General features: G+C 46.1%; 2 protein-coding genes across 2 annotated transcripts in view; one reads left to right on the top strand and one right to left on the bottom strand.

Annotated features, from left to right (window-relative positions):
* The first annotated feature begins 7,817 nt into the window (after positions 1-7,817).
* On the top strand, positions 7,818-10,723 carry LOC119381868 (isatin hydrolase). Its single transcript, XM_037649622.1, has 2 exons — positions 7,818-7,976; positions 10,415-10,723. Exons 1-2 carry the CDS (start codon positions 7,818-7,820, stop codon positions 10,721-10,723), a joined length of 468 nt encoding a protein of 155 aa, XP_037505550.1.
* A 1,817-nt stretch (positions 10,724-12,540) lies between these two features.
* Positions 12,541-21,878, bottom strand: part of LOC119381867 (alpha-tocopherol transfer protein-like) — a 95,840-nt gene continuing 86,502 nt past the window's right edge. Inside the window, exon 5 of the mRNA XM_037649621.2 lies at positions 12,541-12,937. Coding sequence (XP_037505549.2) covers positions 12,761-12,937 — 177 coding nt within the window. The 3' untranslated portion in view covers positions 12,541-12,760. The remainder of the gene's footprint in view (positions 12,938-21,878) is intronic.

Here is a 21,878-nt window from a genome sequence, read left to right as displayed (position 1 = left end):
CAACATTTTCCTCAAGCCTGAATGGCACTTTCAAGCAACGACTTCATGGAACATGTCACTGTATTGCACAGAAATGATACAGAAATGTGGTTGCGGAATACAATGGAAACAAGCCTGCAACCCGTGCCCTGGGTTAAGGCTTTAATTTCGAGAATTCCGAGATGGTTAAGCTTATCACGTCAACAAGCAGCCATCCACATCTATCCATACAGTGTGAATGTTCTTTTTAAAAACTGAGCTCACGACTTTCCTGTCAAGAGCACTGCCTTGATGCCTTTTCCCAGTTGAACTTCTCATTTCCTTTAGCTTTAAGGTTAGATTCCTCAAGATCTCAACGAAAGAGGTTCGGAGAACCGAGAAGCTGCAGAGGGTGCATATTGTTTAAAAGTATAGCCCAAAAGAAGAAACCTGCGATAATATTCATAAAGTGCAGGAATTGGACAGCGAAATGCTAAAACCCGCATTTCATAAACGCAGTGCGCCATCTAGGTCCGGCAGAATGCTGCTGATAGCGTGCACGAGGAACTCTACGAAAAAACCTACTTGAAATCATGCCCCGGAAAAAATGTTTGCACCCATGGAGCTTTTCTCTAATCCTGATGCCCCCTTCCCGCCAGAGTCTCTGTTTTATGAGTTCGTCCCGTGCTGCTAATGAAATTATACCTACAAGTGGGTAGGTGTCAAGAATGCATAGTTCCTTATATTCCTTTTTTATACGCCACATTCTCACATACTGGCTTTTAGTGCGCTCAAATTGAACAAAATGCCCCGTAGAAATGACCAGGTTCTTCTATTTGGTGTCTCAGTGTAACAGATCAGTCATGTATACCAGTACTTCAGTGAATGCGTATGCGAGTCGGCAAGCGATAGCAATGCTACTTTTTGGCGAGTGTCCGTAGCGCTCGCGGAGCAAATGCTTTTGCAAACACACAGTAACAAACATTATAAGAAAGATAGTTCACTCAGTAGGGAAGAAAATAGAAAATTTATACTCTTGCGAATTTCAGTGTCCTGCGTATTCGAAGCGCATCCTCTGCTCACTGCCATGTGCCTCACTTTGCTTCTAGAATGATTGAGCCAAAGTGAACAGCGTCCTGTCCTCATAATCAAAGGCAAGAAAACATTAGAAGTCCATGTCCTTTTAAAAGAAAACGGCATATGGCAAGAGCTGCTATTCAAGAAAACACGAAATTAAACTAATTATTGCTGGTATCCAGGTTCAGTACACACAGGTTACCTGTAAAATATATTATGTTTGATTGTATTATATTATGAACGAAAGAAGGAGAATTTCACGGATGTTTTTTTAGATACCTCTAAAGAGAACCAACAGACGGTTAAGTCAAAGGAAAGTATTGGGGACGTTATTGGTTGTAATTGTGATACAAATGTGAAGAAAATAAGGTGGACGAAAAGACCACTTTCCGCCGGCAGGCACCGAACCTGCAACCTTAGAATGACGCGTCCGATGCCCTACCAATTGATTCACGTCCACATTATTGATTCCGCCCCTGCCGATGGTAAGTTGCCTTTTTATCGTTTTTAATCTTTTCGCATTCATACCTTAATTATTACAAACAACGTCCCTATGCTTTTGAAGGCTTGATTTCCAGTTGGTTTTCATTAATGTTGTGTCTAAAGAAAATTCATTGTACTGTATAACTTTACGACCAATATAGAGAACTATATTCAATGCAGGTAAAAAGTTTTTCCACTAAATGGGCGTTAATACCGGCTACATAGTTCCATTAGAAATAGATCATAAAGAACAATCTGGGGACGAAAGAAAAAGTACAAGTAATTGCATTATATGAACATCACTGACACCTAATCCTGCTAACATGCTGACGTCATCCTGGAAAAAAGCTAGGTAATTGCTGTACTGATTTGATCTGGACTTCAACGGTACGCTGAGACGCGCTATAGTATCCCCCAATTTGGCGGTACAAGAAAATATAAAAATGCTATAGGTGCCACTTCAATATGGAGCATTTCGCGACGCTAGGTGGTGCATGAATTACAAGCTAACGGCGTCCTTTTTAATTGCTTGCTCAGCACACATAGTTCATAAATTAATAGGCACGTTTCATATTGCAGATGGAGTTGAAATCGACGACATGGTTAGTCTTGGCTTTCTGCTTCCTCCTACCCCAACATCAGGCATGGGCGCTGCTGAGAGTGACACCGCAGGACCCGATTAGCAGCTACAAGTTTGTGGACCTGTCTCACCACAACGCCGGGACCATATATTGGGACGATGACGCCAGCTACAGGCTGAACGTGACGGTTTACAACGCCACTAGAGCTGAGTGGTACGGAAGTTCTTATTGACTATTGTGTTTAAAATCCGCGTAAACTGAATCCCTGTTGCATGATGAATGCATAAATTTTATTACCATTAAGATGAACGTAAAAGGGGCAATCAACCGAGGAGATCACTTTAAGCTCAAATGTATGAAATCAACAGATAATGAAGCCAAGGAAGACATAGTGGCGTTATTTCTACGAAGGTAAAAGGGGGATGAAAATGGACGAAAAAACTTGCCACCACTGGTAACTTAACCCATGACCTTCGCATTGCGTGTGCGATGCATTACCAGTCGTGCCACGGTGATGGCCATTTCCCCGTCCACTTTCTGTGGTGTTTCTGAACGCGTAACATTGTGTCCGTTAGCTAGCGCTGCACCTAGACGTTGCGATGACTCTAGAACATTCAATGTGCTCCATCACGCTATGTAGTATGTCGGGTAGTATGTTAACACTAGTGCGTTGACAATCAGATGACATCTTGGCGTAGCTACATGTGTGAACGCGAAGTATAGGCATTTTCTTGTCGTTCATTTTAATTACGCGACACCTACATGAATACATCAGATCACCTGCTGTGCACTTTCTCTTGCGGTGTATTAGTTCCCCAAAACGACGAAATCCCAAGTATGACAGCATGCTTGCAGTTGATTTGCACCAATACTTTGCTCAAAGCCATGCAGTATGCTGCGACGCAGCCCTCTGGCACTTGTATTGACAAGCTTTAGCGCAAAGGAAAAGCAGCGTAGACCTTAACCATTAGGCCTAGGCTGTGGTGTCAGCCATTTTCTTTATTCCGAACACCCTCATCTTCCTCGTCTTCCTTCAGACCCTCTCTAACTTCTTTAGAACGTCCACGTACGCTCCGCTTCCTTGAAGACTCATCCCTCCTGGCATGATACATAAAGACGTTTCCAATGGTCTGAAACTCCAGCACAACGCCATCGTTGACGTAACCAACCCTCTTGCGAACGCCTTGCTGCACTGCAGTCTGCACCACACGATAAGGTCCCGTATACACCTGCTTCGTGCCGCGAAGGCTTTTTCTGACGATTATGAGATCGTTCAGCTGTATATGGGGTATCCGCGTGTTGTGGCGGCGGTCGAAGTTTCTCTTCATATCTTCTCTGTATCGCTGGTATGCTTCCGAAGTTTTTCGCTTTTTGCTCAATTGCGGGTTGTGAGCAGTACGAAGCTGTTGATCAGCAGGAAGCACTGGTGCCTTTACGAATGCCGCAAAATACGGGCTACAGCCGATGCTCACAGTATGCGACCGATTGGGAAGGGGAGCAGCTGCCTCCAAGAAGCACTTACATTGGCCTTGAAAACTTGGGCACGCTGAAATGAACTCCTTCAAATCTCGTATAGTTCTTTCAGCCATGCCATTTCCTCCAGGATGGTATGGCCCGCAGCGTTGCAAAATAACTCTTCGTTATTTCGCCCATTTTTCCAAACACAGGCGCACAAACGCTGGTCCATTGTCTTATATCACTACTTGGTGTTCTTAAACATCTCTCGGCTCAAAAGAGCAATCACACCATTTGCGTCTTCTCTTCTTGGCGGTGCAGGCACTGTTCTTGTGCATTGATCTATTGCCACTAGGAAAGGCTGCGTTTTTACTACTCCTGCGGCCTTTTTATAGAGCTGTGCGAAGTCCGCCTGGACGACTTCAAGCAGCATGTCGGAGTGTTGGGGCAAGACCACCTCGTCCGTTCTCTGAAGGAACTTAGCTTTGTGAACTTGACATTGATGACAAGACTGAACATACCGCTGGATGGTATCTTTCATGTGTTTCCACTGGAATCGCTTATGAATCTTGCGATAATTCCTCAAAAAATCGTCGTGTCCACCTGAGTGCGGAGAGTCGTGATAAAGCTCCAAGATTGGAGGCACCATTGTTTCTGGGACGGCGAACTTTCCGTCGTGGCACTTGAGTTCTTCAGTTCCCTCCCACAACAGAGTTGCTTCGATATGTTCTTGATCAGCAATTACCGCAAGTATCGAAAGCGAATCTGCAGCCTTGAGGTGCTCCCGAGGCCTGTGATGGACCACGACCGTGAACTGCCGGAGTTCGCTCACCGACCTTGCGATTTTTAAAGACGATAGTCTTTCTTGGGGAACTTAAACGCAGAAATTTTGGTCTGTCTTTCTGTCTGTCTGTCTGTCTTTCTGTTTGTCGGCACGTCCCTCGATTCAGCCACTCGGCCAAAGTTGAACCACTTGCCCAAGGGCCAGCCGTCTTGAACTGGTACGGCTGTTCATACTTGTGAACGTTGTCGATCAAAAAGTAAATATCATGCATATCTGAGCTGCAACATCACTAGGTAAGTATCAGGTGGCGTGTTCCTTTAATAGAAAATGCATACATACGTAATTTTAAGGACCCTAGTTTCTTAAGCTGCGCTGAAAATGCATAAGAATTAATGGAAGCTTGAGCGAGTTGATATGCGTTCATCTATGTTGAAACAGCGCTCACTAGACGACGACGAAGTAAAAGAAGGCACAGGACAGGCGCTGCCTGTCCTGTGCCTTCTTATACTTCGTCGTCGTCTAGTGAGCGCTGTTTCAACAAAGCTGAAAATGCGACTGCGCTGAAATTTGCCTTCCTCCGTGCCCTTCGCACGAGCTCATTGTTGTGTTTCGGTTTCGGTTCTGTATTGCACTGTACGAATGCCATGGGTTGGTGTTGAAAAACTTTAGTTTTGAGAAGGCCAAGAAGGTGAAAAAAAAATATTTAAAAAATGAAAAAGCAGCGTTGTGGGCGGCCTTGAGGCTGCCGGTTGTGGGCGCCGCTCTGGCGTTCCTGTTTTACCCAGGCGACGTGTAAATAAAAGAGTGTGTGGAGAGTACTCGTTGAGTGCGGACGTTTCTCTGCTTCAGCGCTTCGCGCCAAACCGCGTATTCGGGCTGGCTGGCGTCCCCGCCGGTCGCGTTGGTCACCGCCGGTCTTCGCCTGCTGCTGCGCCGGGACTACCAGCACGCAACACAGCACTCATGTTTCCCGACGTATTGCCAGATGGCGTCCATATCTCACACAGCGCCTCTACTATCGTCTTTACGCGACATTTGCAGCGAAGCACGCAGATACGCGGCCAACGGCCAATTTTTTTCTCTAGGTTATGCGAAGTTAAGCATATTCGTTAAGGCTTGATGATCAGTAAAGAGCGTGAAGCTCGTGCCGTCCAGGTCTAGTAGATGTTAAGGCGAAGTGCACTGATAGCTGAACGTGAAAGGAGTAATTTAAAGGGTACTCTGTCGAGTACCAGTGCTTGCGCAGCGACAGTATTGCCGAGGCACGATATGGTTACACATGTTCATTTATCGTGAACATCTCGTCTTCCATCGTATCCGTGTATTTCTACAGGCCGTGCTTGTTTTACCTTCTCGCTCTCAACATCACTAGCATTTATAACAGTGACGTATGTTCCGCTGTAATCTAGCGCACTCCTTTTATATCCACCAACAAAAACCGATATGTACAATAGACTATTATGACATAAATAAACACCTACTATTATGTCGTCGGGCGAAAGCCGACACCCTCTTCATTCAGTTTTTTCTCACGTCATCTAGGTCTTCATATTGGTCTGAGCCCCGCTGTACGGTCTAAAAGGGCATAGGAGTTGCGGAAGGCCTCCAGTTTGCAAGCGGGCGTCTTTCATCAGCTGATGCGGTGCTTGGACACCTTGTACCAGGTGTCGTTGGTTGACGCTGGGTTCCTAGGTCCTGGATGTAGAGGTTTCGCATTCCCTACAGTCGTTTGTAGATTGGGTATAATAATAATATCTGGGGTTTAACGTCCCAAAACCATGATATGATTATGAGAGACGCCGTAGTGGAGGGCTCCGGAAATTTCGACCACCTGGGATTCTTTAACGTGCACCTAAATCAAAGCACACGGGCCTCAAACATTTTCGCCTCCATCGAAAATGCAGCCGCCGCGGCCGGGATTTGATCCCGCGACCTTCGGGTCAGCAGCGAGATTGTCTTGGGTCATCTCACTTACATTTGCCTTTGGAGGTCCGGACCCAAACCATCGATAATAAGCGGAACCACAGATGTCTCAAGCAAGGATGAGTCAGCCAGCTGGAATAACCGCCTTTCTTTATAATAATAGCTGAGTGCAAATCCAGACCTGTACATGAATGCGATCGCTTTGTTCCCTAGCAACATCTTGTTCATTTTATCCATGGCTTGTTGCTTGAGCGTTGACACGTAATTTGTACCACCTCTTCGCCTAATGGCATGTTCTTTGCTTTATCCTCGTCACTGTGCCAGTAATATTCATTGCATGCATATTCACAAAATGTGAGCCACCACTCGGGACTGCCAGATTCTCCGTCAAACATGCCCGGCTTCACGTGACCGAGACTCGGTGTGCTTATTCCTTCGCTCACGTTTGCAAGCAAGCGCATTAACTCATTTTGCTTCCTGCTCTCTTCCTCTTGTATTTCAAGAAACTTGTTGGTCAGTTCGACGGAACTGTCAGACGAAACAACGGTAGCAGCCTTCGTGCAATTTACAATTTCAGTGAGAACAAAATTCTCATAATGTTCAAATTTCATGTTTATCCTCACTGTTCCTTTCGCAGTTAAACCACCTGGAGTGAACTTCGTTTTAGTGCTTATACAGGAAATGAATGGATCAGTTCCCACTGCTTCAGGAAGAGCTTGTTCCTCTTTATCTCGAGGAGTTGCAGCGAAGATCTGGATGCCACCGCGTTCATTTGCTCCAATTGTGAAGTCCACCCACATATAGACTTGGATGTCCACAGACAAGGTACCCTGTCGGCTTCGCCAATTTGTAATAACACACAGCTGGGCTTGGCATTGGTGTCAGCCATGCTCTTTATTTCCAACACCCTCACCTTCATCGCCTTCGCTCTGACCCTCTCTAACTTCTTCACAACATCCACGTACAAGAGATACCTAGACGTGATGCAAACGCCCGCATGTTCAGTTGCTGCACAAACACCCCATTCATTGTTTTGCTGGCTGGGCACTCACCAATTCCTGTGCTCACAAAAACCTCTATGGCAGAATTTTTTCATAAGCGAAATTTTTAACCGCTGTTTAACCGCACTGCAGGAGACCAACCAACAAAGAAAAACAGCTTGAAAGCACCCACGAATGAATAGTTTTCAAACTCATTTAAACTAATCTCTGCTAGCATTAACCCGATACGCCCAGTGTCCCACATGTAGGACGCTTCTTTGATGTGCTTTAAAGTCGCTACTTCTTTAGCTGAAGACTAGCGTGGCCTACAGCGAAATCAAGAAAGTCTTTGCCTAAACGTGTGCTAGCCTTGTGCTGTAAACTTGTGCAGTAACTGGCTAGCAAATCATCCAGATGCGTGGAAGATGCATGTCTAAACGTTGTTTCTCCTAGCTTTTGATGATTATCTAGGCTTCAGGTGGACATGGTCGAAGAGCCCATACACGGTGGTACACATCTAACGCCCCATTACACTTCAACAAGACCGGCTGGGACGTTTCTCAAGTACCACTGGACATGCTGCTGTTCATGCCAGTGGCACTTGTGGACGTGCGACACAACGTGGAGTCCGACCCCGCATACCTTGTTACTGTGAACGATATTCTTGATTGGGAGAAAAGGCACCAGCGTCTACCGGACGGATGCCTGTTCATCGCTCACACTGGACATTCTAAGGTATACATTATTTTTTCACTGAATGAGTTTTGTACAGGACATAACTTGTCAAAGTTGTACGCATAAATGTTCCAAGGCAAAAAGACAATTTTGCTATTTTAAAAATATTCCGCCACGTTCGTAGAAGCTGGCAGCTTAATTAGTCGTGCAGTGTCATCCGTGCCCACATGGTGTCACTGATGGTGTCAGTGATGACTTACAACGTATTTTGTCTGTGTAACACGCCAAAAGGAATTACTCCAAACAAGTTCTGAGGAATACCGCAATGTGGTGGAAGGGTTAAAAAAAGAAAAACTAGAAAAATTCGAAGTCCCAAGAAATTTGTATGAATTTACTTGTGGTTTCGTGCTACAAACCGGTGGTTGTCAATTTCCCTTTCTTACGCCAACAAGAAGCAGCAAATTGAATTACTTGTACCTCACGGCAATTTATCCGGCACATTTCTAGGGATTCCTCGGATAACGTTGCAATACACGACTTTGCAAAAGTCCCACGAATGTCCCAGAATGGTTTGATAAAAAAGGCCTAATATTATTTCCTTCTCAAGGTAATATCTCGCTATGAAATAAAAGGCAATAATAACTAAGTTTACTACAGCGATTGTTTCCGAGTGTCCGCTTTGCAATACTGAATGTAAGAACCCAAAATACAAATAGAGGAATGGAGACATCATTGAAACCAGGCAAATGCTGGTGGGCTGTCCCACAAGTCTCCCTGACCGGGAAGAAAAATGGCTTCACTGGCAGCAGATGGTATCACGCTCTTCATATGAAGATCAACTATGGGCTGTCCAGATGGTCCACGATGGCGCCATAAAGCTTGGCCTGGCGGTCCCGACGTTGACGCGGCCCACCTCGGTCTGAAAAGACCGGGCTTCAGGAATCTTGTAATAGAGTTTTGTGTATGGGCACTACAGAGCAACCGATAATGTTACCGCGTGACATTCTTCAATATGTGCTGGATGCCTTCTCCACATCTACAGCGCTGGTGGAGTAGGAAGAGTACGCCTCATTTCCGGGAAGTACGTACTGAGTTCGTTTCCCGACTGCTAGCAGACACATACCGTTTTTTTAATAGGAATTGAGCAGTACCCCGAAGTGTCGTTTCGTACAAGTGCACTAACACTCATCTAGAAGGGCAGACTGTCATTTCTTATCTTCTATCTATATCCGCTATCATATCTTCCCGACGAGGCTGAGGCATTCGTCATCGCATGGCATACAGAAATTGGCTTCTTTTCTAACCTCAAACATCTATCAAGTGTACTTCCTCCCAACTCAACGCCATGAGGCTGTCGCTGCCAATTTAGCATGTTATTTTGTATTTCTCGTCATTCAAGCAAGTATTTACAATCAGCTTGCACCGTTAAATCATCCTCACGGCTGGAGAAAAATATCATGAAATGCTTCGCATGGCTCAAAACAATACTGATGCAATTCGACAAGCGCAGCGCCTGTTTTTTTTAATTAGTGGCCTAAGTTTGGTTAGACAGCCTGTATGCGTCGAATTTGCAAAGCATTTTTATTTCTTGTAGTTTCTACGCTCTCCATCCAACTCGGCACGCCGCATACGTTTAAACAAAGAAATTGCACCATCTCCCGCTAAAAGAAATCATGTATGGATGCGAAGCAGCGGGATATGGTTCGCTTGAGCGGGAGCGTCGGTACACGCGGCGCTATGCAGCCGACGGCCTTGTGGTCGGTGAAGTGTAGCGTCAAGGGCGCGCGAGAAGGGGGAGCGTAGCAGGGCGCTCATCACGGCGTTGCGCAGGAGAGAATGAGGCGCGCGAGAGGGGGGAACGTAGAATAGGAGAGAGAGGGGACGCGCATGCGCAGTGGGGGTGTGGACGCCTCCCGTGGCGTGCTTGTGCTGGCGCTAACGCTGACACTGGCGGCGGCGTTGACGCTGGCGCTCATCGCGGCGTAGCGCAGGAGAGAATGAGGCGCGCGAGAGGGAGGAACGTAGGAGAGGAGAGAGAGGGGGAGGGGACGCGCATACGCAGTGGAGGTGTGGACGCCGCGGAAGGGATGGACAAAGTCCCCGCGTTAAGCTGCTTCGCATCTAATATGTTAAATTTGATGATCTTTCTCGTACCCGTAGCTCTTACAAAGTAAACCATTTAGCTTTTAAACCTAGATCACACAGTAGAAACACGGTTGCTTACTTTAGCAACTGAACGGTGCAATTATTTTGCCTGAAGACTTTCGCTCATTCCCATTAAATGAGTTTTGCCTGCAATCGATGTATAATATCCTGACACCTGCAACCGCCACAGCGGTGCTGCAGGGAGTATAAGTGGATAAGTCAATGACGTTGTTCTGTGAAAGTAAGCTTGTTGCTGTTTTAATGTGAAGTCGGAGACCTACGAGATGGCTTTGCGAATTCAGTGAAAAGAGACGATCAATTAAAAAAGCATCTCTTCTCTCGCACAGTACTAGCTCAACCGCACGCCATACTTGGGCATCGACGCCAACGGCGAAAGGCGTTTCCCGGCGTTCACAGCAGACGCCGCATCGTTTTTGGCCACCCAGCGCAACGTCAACGGTGTAGGTCTAGACACGGCATCCGTGGACGCGTCCGGCGATGGTGCGCACGGGGCTATCCTGGAGGCGAACATGTTTGTCATCGAGAATCTGGCTAACCTGGAGAAACTGCCCATATTGGGGTCGTATGCCCTCGCGCTTCCGCTCTTGCTGGACGGCGGTAGCGCATCTCCCGTTCGCATCGTAGCCATGGTGCCACGGTGAAAATTCTGCCGTCTTGAAGGCCAGCGCGCAAATTAAAACACTCGTTTGACTTCACCGGTGCAAAACGACGTCCAGCATTCAAGCCTCACTAATGGGCTCTAATGGGTTTTACTGGTTTTGGTGACATAACGCAAACGATAGTGGCTGTGTTCCAATTCTGGACAGCATCGTATACAATCTACGCTGACAGCTTAGGAGAGAGCATCCAGCCGCAGTCATCCAAATAATGTAACGCGTCCCGATGAGGTTTGGACGAAATGACGGCGCCTCACGTCACCGAGAGAAAGCTAAGGAAAAGCAACAAATTTTTATTCCCTTAACTTATTTCATGTTCAAATCTACAAAAAACTAAGCGTAGCTCATAATAACCGCGCGAAAAAGCGTCAACGTGCGGGCAGACGACCACATCGGCGATATCCGAGAAGTCCGATCATTCCGCAAAGCCGCTTCTTGTTTGGACAGCAAGGTAGCCTGTACCGTATTTGTATCCGATGCTGTCTTCGCGAAGCTGTCTATATTGCCATCTGCGTGAGAATTAGAGTCGGACTGAAGTTGCCCGCTGTCCGTGCAACTGTCTATTTAGTTGGGGTGTGCGAATAGTGCAATTTCATTTCGAATTGAATCGTGCCGAATAGTGGCCAAAAATAACGAATATTGAATCGAATATGGAATACAAAGTTTTTATTGAAACTGAAAGAAAACAAGGAAATGAAATGAAATATGCTCATGTCCTCGAGCGCATAACGCGGTAAGTGACTGTTACCGAAAGAATACGAATTGTCATGCCGAAACACAAGCTGTTCCACATGCCCGGCTTCAGGCTCTCTCACCGTGATGTCGGTGTTTCCTGCAGTTGAAGACATACGCTCACTGAGCACCTCAGTAGCAGGAATGGAAAGGTATCGCAAAGCAATTTTGGCGATAATTGGATGAAGTGCAGCTCCACGTTCTTTTCAGTATTTCAAAGGATCATCCTTTGTTGGTATCAGTGGCTCATTGAAGTATTTTTCAACCTCTTGACTATAAGGCCTGAGCTGGGTGTGCTGATTATTTTTTAATGCTAGCAGTTCACATTCTCCCAGGCTGTTCCTTGGCCTTCTGGACCTGTCGTCAGCAGCACAAATGTGGTTATAAAAGCAATCGTAGCCTTCTTACAAGCCACTGGACTGGATGCACGTCTTTACATTTGCCCCAGCGTAACGCAACTATATTCACATCTCCCTACCTTACCATCGTCATTCATCACTCTTTCGCAACCCCTGTCTCCCTCAGTGTAGAAGCAGGCCAGAGCAAAATGTAGCTCAGGCCGACCTCTCTGCCTTTCTGTAAATAAATTCTTTCTCTCTATGCTGGAGCCACGACGTGAGGAAATGACATAAATTCCTTTAAAATAAGCATGCGCTCGCTTTTGGTCCGGGATATCGGTGATAGTTTTAACAAAAAAGCTTACTGTAACGACGTTAACGTTAGTTTTAGCCGCCCCACCTTAACCGAGCTGCACCATTGGCCTTTTTCGAGTTTTAGGTATTCGTCCTGTCGAATTATTCGAAACATCGAATTCTATATATTCGAAAGTCGAATCGAAATATTTGATTAGGCATTATTGGATTCGAATTTGAAACCCGAATATTCGCACACTCTTACTATTTAGCCGTTTCTACGGTGACTATCGAACACACCCAGTGTGTAGCACATCGATCGCTTTTCGCAAAACAAAAGTTTATGACATCGGTTCGAAAACATAAGTGAAACAGGAGCTCAGTGGCGAATTTAAGCCCCTGAGTTTCACGTGAGAGACCTCGTCTGAAACAACGCTAATTGGAAAATAGAAACGAGTTGTCATGGAGACGAGACGAGACGCGAGTGTTGGCGTGTAATGCATTGTTCCGAGAGTTTTCACAGTCTGCACATTAAGAAAAGGCCATGTTTGCTATATTTTGACTAGCCTACAACGTCACGTCATTGAGACTGCGACAGAGCAACAGATTGGTACACGCCACAAGAAATAATAGGAACTTCAAGTCTCGACATAGTTTCTCAGGGAGGTGGACGGTCATACACGCACAACTCTTCGAACAGGCGTGTCTTCCGAAGTACGGACTCCTCCTGACGGTCAAAATCGAACTCATTTCGCGTGCCACCGAATTCGGCTGGTACAAGGCCTCGGGGACAAATTTTCCAGAGCTCCGAGGCGTCCTCTCCGACGAAGTGAATCTGCAAAGGACAACAGATTGCTAAAGCAGTCAATACAACTCCACTGACGGTGGCCTTAGACTTTTTGTGAAGAGCAGGGGCAGCGCCGGGAGGGGGTAGGGGACAAGGAGGGTGGCAGATCGGGCTAATTGGTATAAGAAATGGGCGGGCGCTCCCAGAAATTTACGCCTATCCCAATTAGCCTTTTCCCCCTCCCCAATAGCAAACATAGTCCTAACACCACACATACCGTATTTACTCGGACGTAAGGCGAGTTTATTTCCAGATTTTTGCTACCTCAAGTCAACCCTCGCGGTACAATCGAATACCGAAATAATTTTTTTTTTTACTGGACGCAATCAAAGGTCACCCCTCGCGTTACAATCTTGGTCGCGTTACAATCGAGTAAATACGGTAGGTTCCCCGTCTCGCTAGATGTACCCCCCCCCCCCCAAAAAAAAAGAAAGCAAGAAAAAAGGTGCCAACACCTCGTAAACATGCATTTAAAAAAAAGCAATTGCACTCGCTGGCAAACGGTTCGGGTGCCGTATTTAGGCGATAGTAAGTGGGCGTAATACCAAGATGAGGACTGTGTGTTACCCAATCGCGTACCTACTACAGCTGTGTAGAAATGTTTGACAAAAGCAGCGACGAAAGTGTCACAGGGTTTTTGCTCGTAGCAACAGTGTTTTAGGTCGGCCACCATTGATAATAATTGCTATCTAATCTCGGGGGAAATAATGCGTTCCTAGATAGGGTCATAGCATACGAAGTGCTTTGATGATACGAGTCCAAATGGCCCGATAGGAGTAAATCGTTAGTACTAAAACAATTATTACTTGATGGCAGTGAATAAAAGCAGCTGCCACATTATAACATCCTTTTCATTTATTTATACCCTCGGACTTCTCAACATTACAGAAGGAACGAGGCACGGTGATGCAAAAATAGAAAAAAGGTCAGTAGCAAATAAAAGCAAACCAGTAGACAAAGCAACTGAGCAAAGAAGCACACGCATGTTACAGTTTGAAAGAAAAACATTAGTCATAGCAGCTGAAAAACCAATTACAGTAACATAAAAACACGAACGATCCACTATTTCAGTAGTATTTGGAAATAGAAAGTTCGAATTAATGCAGGTGTTCGGCAGGGAAAACTCGGAATATGTTACAGTTTTCCATATCGAGATACATACCTTCTTTGCATGCTGAACGCTGAGGAGGTGTATGGAGGTCGTTTTATCTAAAGCGGTTGAAGTTACTGATCAGTACAAAAGCTTTGTGTGACAAACAGAGGCTAAAGAACTGCCCGTGTGCTGCAAGTGGGGGACGCTTACAAGCTCTAACTTCATGCAGGACACGCTAGACGTGCGGGTATTGTCTGATGATATAAAACCTGCAATGATTTTTTATTGGTTCTAGATGGTTGTAGATAAAACGACCATAGTATTATACCAAACATCTGAAGCGTGTGCAAGGAGTGGGCGAATGCATCGTTAGTTTCGCATAGCCTTAGCGAAGACGAATGGTCAGTGCCCATAAATTCTTACGAACAAAAGCATTTTTGAGTTCGTCGCGCCTCATGCCATTTGCTCAATAATAGTAACAACATTTGTTTAATCCGGCCAAGCGTGCTCTTCACTGTATTGCGTAGGCATCTCACAATAGTCCGGTGTACGCGAGCATAGCGTGCTTTAAAGGAGAGCAACACTTTTCCAAGTGATCATCGAATAAGCTCACTATCGGAGTTTCTTGAGTCACGAATCGAGTTCCGCAAAAAGATATCCTAATCCATCGAGAACAAGCGGAGATACAGGGATACGTATAAATCGCTTTTTCTCTTTTTTTTTGTCCCGACAAGCGAGCTGAAAGGCACAGAGCGGTGGGTGACAAAGGGGCAAGAAGCTATGACAGCACTCGTCAATATCTCTAGCATTTTTGGTTCATTTTTTTTTTGCAGGTGTCGCTCACTTTCGGTGTGATCCTGAGCACGCTGGGGTCGCTACTGCGTAGTTCCAGCGCCCTACAGAGCGCGGCGCCGGCACGTCGCGGCACCCGTGGCGGCTGCGGTAACTGTGCAGCACAAGAACACTCATCAGCCAATGGCTGTGCTGTGCCCTCCGCTGACGTAGTCAGGCCCGTCGATGTCGTTATTTACTGAGAGAAAAGTGAGCGTTTTCTAGCTATCTTTGAAACGGAATTAGAAGTTTCCAGCCACGCACGGTGCTATAATATCTGTCACACATGCTGAAAGGAGCCTCGACTACCGATCGGCAGTGTTTTCCGACCATGTTCGAAGAGTGTCGCCGGGCCTCTTTAAGGTGAGTGGCCTCTACTGCGCTAAAACTGTAAGATTAGGACAAGTATCTTCAAACATGGAAAATTTAGGGTATTATAGCAAGTAAGTAACTCGGCCAGTGACCAAGACATAAGTTCTGCGATATGGTGCGTGAGCACTAAACCGAGCAAATTTTGAGGTTGCGATTTATGGCTTAAGATTAGTAAGAGGTTCGAAGAGGGTACCTATTATTCATGTTCTTATGGACACCAAGCTGTCGAATTTCCAGCCGAAGGCTGTGTCCTAGATAAGGCATAGCGGGAATGATGTGCGATGGCGGTGTGCTATATTTGGGTCCGTGTTCTCAAAGACGTCCCCTAGAACCATGTTTATAGTGTCACGTGGTCGTGACGTCGACGAAGGCGGCAGTCAGCACGTCCGAGATGAAACTCTTTATTTGGCCGAACTTGTGGCCGGGAAATTGAAAGTCAAACTACTGCAATACACTGATAGCGGCGAACAGAGCGTCGACCGTCGATCAACTGCTCGTGGCTGGGACGCGCCGTCTTTTATACATCACGCATCGAACTTTCCAGTCTTATCACTGGTGGTCGCGCAAGCTCCGGAATAATCTATACACTATTCGCGTCCTGCGGGCAATCTTAACAAAATGATCTACTACAATCGCGAAGCTTCCCGAACACTGCGGCACACACTTAATCAAGTCCTGCTTAAAGTGGCAGTCTACAGCCCAGAAACGAGACGAAAAATCTAACGCCTATATACTGCTTGTTTAGCCGGCACGACCTGTAGGCGGCGCCGCCCGTAGCCGTCCCGCGGCGTAGTAGCTTTCTCAGCGGCTCATCTCATAGGCGGGACCCAATATAGGCCGGAGATTTTTCGTCTCGATTCCCGGCTAGTTGAAGGCCGCCTATAGACATCTCCTCGTTCCACGTGACCAGGTGTCCTGGCTACGGGGAGTCCTACCTACGGTGCGTCCCAGCTGCGGCGCGTCCTAGCTATAGGCGGTGTACGAAGCGGCGAAACAAAAATTTATTTTAGGTCACCTTTTAAGCTGTATTCGGAGACTTACACACATGTTTTATGACATACATAATCCATACACACATATTACAATCAGAAGTAAACCACAGAAAAATTCACAATTTACACGCGCGGATTCGTACTCGCGAACACTCGATCAGCAAGCGCGTACGCTAACCACTACACCACATCACCCGCGGTCACAGTGATAAAAGTACGGGGGTTTATATGCACCAATGTGTCGCTACACGCTCTGGCATATTAGTGCAGTGGAGGTCGTTATTATGCATGTAGCGTTCACTGATACGTAAAGAGACATTTTTTTAAATGACATTCGTGAAACTATATACGGCGTCACTCAAGTTATGCTTCAAGCGAATTTGCGTGCTTGGTAAAGAAGATAAAACTGTTCCGCATACATTTGGCACTGGCGCCTCAGTGACATTTAAAGAATTTTGGTGTGCATAATATCCGAGTTTTATTCATGTTGGCCGTCAGCAGGGTTGCCAGTGGTGGCTACTTTTCGCCAAATTGGCGAATTTGTGAGGCCCGTGGCGACCTAAAATTATGAATGGCGACATGGCGAATTTTTGGCGATTTTCAGCTTAGGTCTCCACTGAGTTATGCATCCTAAGCTCAGTGCCTTCCCAACGAATGAGCGGCACTATTATCTGTATTTTTCTGGGTTTTGAGGTGCACATTACGCGCCGTTCTGTATGTCCGTCCTGTAACTCGTGTGCATCTCCTCAATTCATCTACACGCTTCTAACTCAATTCATCTAGATTCATCTAGATGCTTCAGAGCATCGCTAAAGTTTCGCTTCTGAAGGGGCTAGATGACGGGTTGGTCATGTGTTCCGACCATTTGTTCCGCCAAAGCTCCAACTATTCTGAATAGCTTGGCGACCTATTCACCGCTGCAGTATCCCCTAATCGAGCTCGTATAGCGAAGATGGGCGGATACGCGGGTGTTCGTGCAATAAAAAATTATTTATTCAGGCATTTTCTACTGTTCTCGGTGAGCGTGTGCAATGAAAACACTTGCTATATAACATTTTACAATGTCTACCTGTTCAATTATAACGCACTGGATTGACGCGGGTAGATATAAGTGATTATATATAAAAAGGACAGTGGCGTCCGGTATCATATTAGTTCACACTGAAAGCTATAATACTCACTAATGAACGATACCTGTAAGAATTCTGTCTTACTATTTTTAATAAACCTGGTAATCCTTTTTTTCATATGAGGGGATGTAAAGCTGTCTACAAACAAAGCCTTCGCGGCTTTCGCTCAAGGTTTACCACACTTTTACCTTTGAAACGAGCGGACAGGGATGGAAGGATATCATGAGCGTTTTATCCTTTCACACTTGCGCCTCCGCGCACATCTTGCCGCTAGTCGGGTAACCAGGTGCACCAAGCACTCCCATGGTGAAGGGGCGATGCGCCTGGTATTGAGGAATGTCAAGATACTTTAAGGGCTTTGAATGGCACTGTATTCTACGGGGCTATACATCAGTGAAAATTTCTATTACTAGGATATGCCGCGCACATCTATAATGGCGACTTTTTTGGCGAAATTGTTAAAAAAATGGCGACTTTTGGCGACTTTCTGCTCGTTGTTTGGTGACATTTACTTGAAAGTCAGTGGCAACTCTGGCCGTCAGCCTGTTGTCTTTCGTGGACTGAACGAGTTTTCAACGTCAAGATTCGCTTGCCGTGGAACGTGTGCTCGGAATCCATCCACGGCAACCGCACACCGACGTAGCCGATTACCGCCGGAGAATCACCGTGTTCTCAGCAACGTCGCTGGCCGCTTCACCGCCGACGGTTACCAGGCCGGTAGCCGATATCGTCACTAAGCCTATTCAGTTTATTTCGAAGCCGTAGTCGACCGTGCTTCAGAACAAACCGCTCACGCTCATATGCTAGGATGTTTTACCTGTTACCGACGTTGGCTCGACCCACTCCCCGCAATAATTACACACTGAGATGAACATGCGCTGATAATCGTGGTATTGTCAGCCATATATACAATATGCGAACACGCCCGAGCAGGTGCGGTACGCCGTGCACGCACTGCAGATGAGCTTCACTTGTAAAGGAACTTCTCTTGGCTCTAAACTTTGGATATTGCACGTCGCTTCCCCTCAGATGAATGACACGATACCAGTAGACATTATTTTAGCTTCAATGAAAAATATGGCCGACTCTTGCGTCGACCATGGAAGCGAGGAGCTGGCGCTGAATGTATGCAGCTACGCGGTCGCTCGGCGGACGGCGCCCCGGAGGAAATGCCGTTTATGTTGCACGCCACTCGCGCGACGTACGTGACTCGCGAATTGGGCTTTGAACGCTGGAGACGCGGCTCGCCGTTTGCCATTCTCAGGCGCGCAGTGCGCAGACAGGAATATGATGCTAACATGGACTGGATCTTATATCCGGCAGCACTTATAGCAGAAATATCTGTGGTGTTCTGTTACGTCTCCATCAGAGGCTATATTTTTGAGAACTTCTAGATTCACGCTCATATAGCGGTCCCGCCGCGCTATTTAAATCACCTCATACTCGTCTCAAAGCTGAGATTGCGCTAAAATCACACTGGATGATGCTATATTTTTCACATAAGTTTACGAAACATTTTCTGGAAGCCCGAGACCATGCAATGTATTAAGTATAGTATTGGTGCGAACGGCACTTTCATGGGCATGCAGTGCCTAACTGTGTACAAGTCTCACCTTTTGACCAATGTTTGACAAATCTCGCCGTGATTAACACGGCTGAACACGCAAACATTTACGAGCTACATCCACACAGCTGCATTTGCATGCGCACGCGACTGGGGAATGTTAGTTTGCTGTGCTAGAGTGCATAGGATAGCCTTTTGGAGTGTTTTACATATAGACGAACTTAATTTTTTATGTGCGGATTACTGAGAGGCGTTGCGTACAGCAGAAATCGAGAACATAGTAGAGTGGTACATTAAAGGGGTCATGAAGCACCCCTTGGGCTGATTGAAAAAACACATCCTGCGGAAAGCTGACACGGCTATGAACTGCTCTGCCAAATATTACAGTCGTGCGCGCCGCGTAATGGCCACAAGCGGAGCGCGAAGTTGCCGTTTCCCCAGGCACCCTCTTTTCAAACAGAGGCCGGTTCTCACTCTCGTCGGTGGGCGGGGCGTCTGTCCGCTGTACGTCGCAAGAGACATAGCATGCTTATTGGCCGATAGCCGACGTAAATCGAGAGCGGCGTTCGGATCAGATGCGCTTCTTGCCGCGGGGTGCCGCCACAGCGGGAGAGCGATCGCGTTTCATGACGCGCGCTGGCGTAACTTCTTTCCCCCATGCCATCCCTCGCTGTCTAGCTTCCAGTGCGCTCGTCGGCACGAGAAAAGAGAGAAAGCGCTGGGAGCGTGCGCCAAACCCCCGTAGCTCCGCTGATTCTTGATGGATTCGAGAAATTTTTGCGGCAATCGATTCGGGAGGCAGTACACTCCGATACTGAGGCCATTAGATCATTACTTGGAAAAGTGGTTCATGACCCCTTTAATGGAAAATGAATTTGACACCATCGAGTAATAGGTTCTAGTGTTGCAGAGTTTGCGCAAATTTTTTTATTGCGCACATACAAAGCGGTTGCGCCTCAGTGTGGCAGTCGTTGCGAGGAACTGAAACTGCTAAATTATGACATATTATCGTAAGAAAATTAACGTAGAGTGGCCATTTGTCGAACATGAGGATGTTTAACGAATTCTGAACTTTTTTAGCCAATGCGGCGATGTTATTACGAGGTACACCGACAGGCGTGCGCACTTCGCGCTGGCACATATGTACGTTCCAGAGGATGGCAATTTAATTATGCAAATATTGTTTTCTAGACTTAGACATTGCCTACCGCGGATTTAGGAGAAAAGAGTGAATGGTATTGCGAAATCTAGAACACCTCGTGGAAGCTCTACTGCCTGCATTTGGTTTCGACAGCATGCGGTTACTAATAGTAGAGCATTAAATTAGATATATACATTTCACGGCAAACGATTCGAGAATTTGTCCAAGGAAGCATTTTGTTTTTCATCATTACTAGCCTATTTTATGCCCACTTGAGGATGAAGGTCTTTTCACTAATCCCCCTTTGATCCTATCTAGCGTCTTCATTACTATTTTTCTGTGTTTGTGGCACAAGAAGGAAGAAAGCAGTCAGGTTGTGGAATCCCGAATGCGGACTCCCTAGACGTCAAGTGGCACGCCGTATAGTGGTTGATTGTTGGCTAACAGAGTTTTAGAATTGTGTGCACAGACGTTGCGATGGCTGGGCACGTACGCTATACTGTATTCGGAAAGTAACGTGCGTACACAAGTGTCTAGTCTTTGACAGATGCACAGTGGCAACAAACACAAGAAATTGTGCACACGAAGCTCTGGGTAGCGCATGCTAATACTGCCTAATTTTAACCACGTGGATTTTTTAACGTGAACCGATTACATCACATAGGAGCGTTTTTGCGCTCATTTACCCTATGATGGGTACCTAGATTGACCATTAACTGTGAGCTTGGAAACTATAAGCATGCAGTGTGTTTAGACATGCGTATAAAAATTCGCATCGTTCTTTTTTTTAGTAGCGGTGGTTAAAGCATGGACGCACCGCGTTCCCCATAAATGTACCGTTCAGCGGAATCATTTGAGAATGACTTGACGGACCATACCAGCTTCATAGTTCAACAGTACCTGCTGTGTCTAGCGTGTATAAGCATGCGAGAAACAGGTACTGCTCACGTGTAAAAATAAGTATTTATTGTAAAAAAATACAAACAGCGCTAAAAGCAATGCTCAGCGCTGAAGGAAACGATAAACGTGCCATCCGATGTTTTTTTCGGACAAATATATTCTGGTGCTTAACAAATACCTTTGATCATGTCAATGTGTCTTCAGCAGCTTCCCGCCGGCAAAACACCTGGGAAAAAACTGGGTTCATTATACTCTGCACAAGACGAAGTATTGAGCATACCCAGTTGGGTATGTGAGGCCCTTAATACAGTACACCATCAAGCAAAATAAGAGCTTTCTCTAGAAGTGTGCCAAACGAAAGTTTCACATTCCCTTGCACTTGATCGCAGTTGAACGCCTTGTTGTCGAACTCCCTCCAAAGTCTGCGGTCAGGCGATGGGCGGGCTGCTGTCATGTCATCCTGACGGAAAAAAAAAGAAAACCAGAGGATACATGCGACGTTTTGTTCTTAGATCACCTGGTGTTTTCGCACATCACACAAAGACTGTAAACGGACGTTTTCAATCTGTTATACACCTTGACGAATTTTGTGTAGACAGTGTCACAGAAGTTACAAATATGAAAGTGTTTTCAGACGTTGCTAATGAAGCTTTCTAATAGTGTTTTAACCATAAACTTACTACTGCTATGAGAAAAAGCTTAGCATCATTTCCTCAGAAATACTCATCGATCTCCACGAAATATGCGGGCATTGCACATTTGACCTTGTTGAACTTCTCCATGAAACTTCCAGTTTTTCCTAAAGGTGAAGCTCTGTTTCGAATGTCGGCTGCAAGTGAAAACCACAGCACAATCGCAATTTGATGATAATCACGTACAAGGAAAACAGTTTTACAGTAGACTCAC

This window comes from Rhipicephalus sanguineus, chromosome 2 (genome assembly GCF_013339695.2).
Source record: "Rhipicephalus sanguineus isolate Rsan-2018 chromosome 2, BIME_Rsan_1.4, whole genome shotgun sequence".
NCBI lineage: Eukaryota > Metazoa > Arthropoda > Arachnida > Ixodida > Ixodidae > Rhipicephalus > Rhipicephalus sanguineus.
Note: the sequence above shows the minus strand (reverse complement) of the source record. Positions and strands in the feature narration are given on the sequence as shown.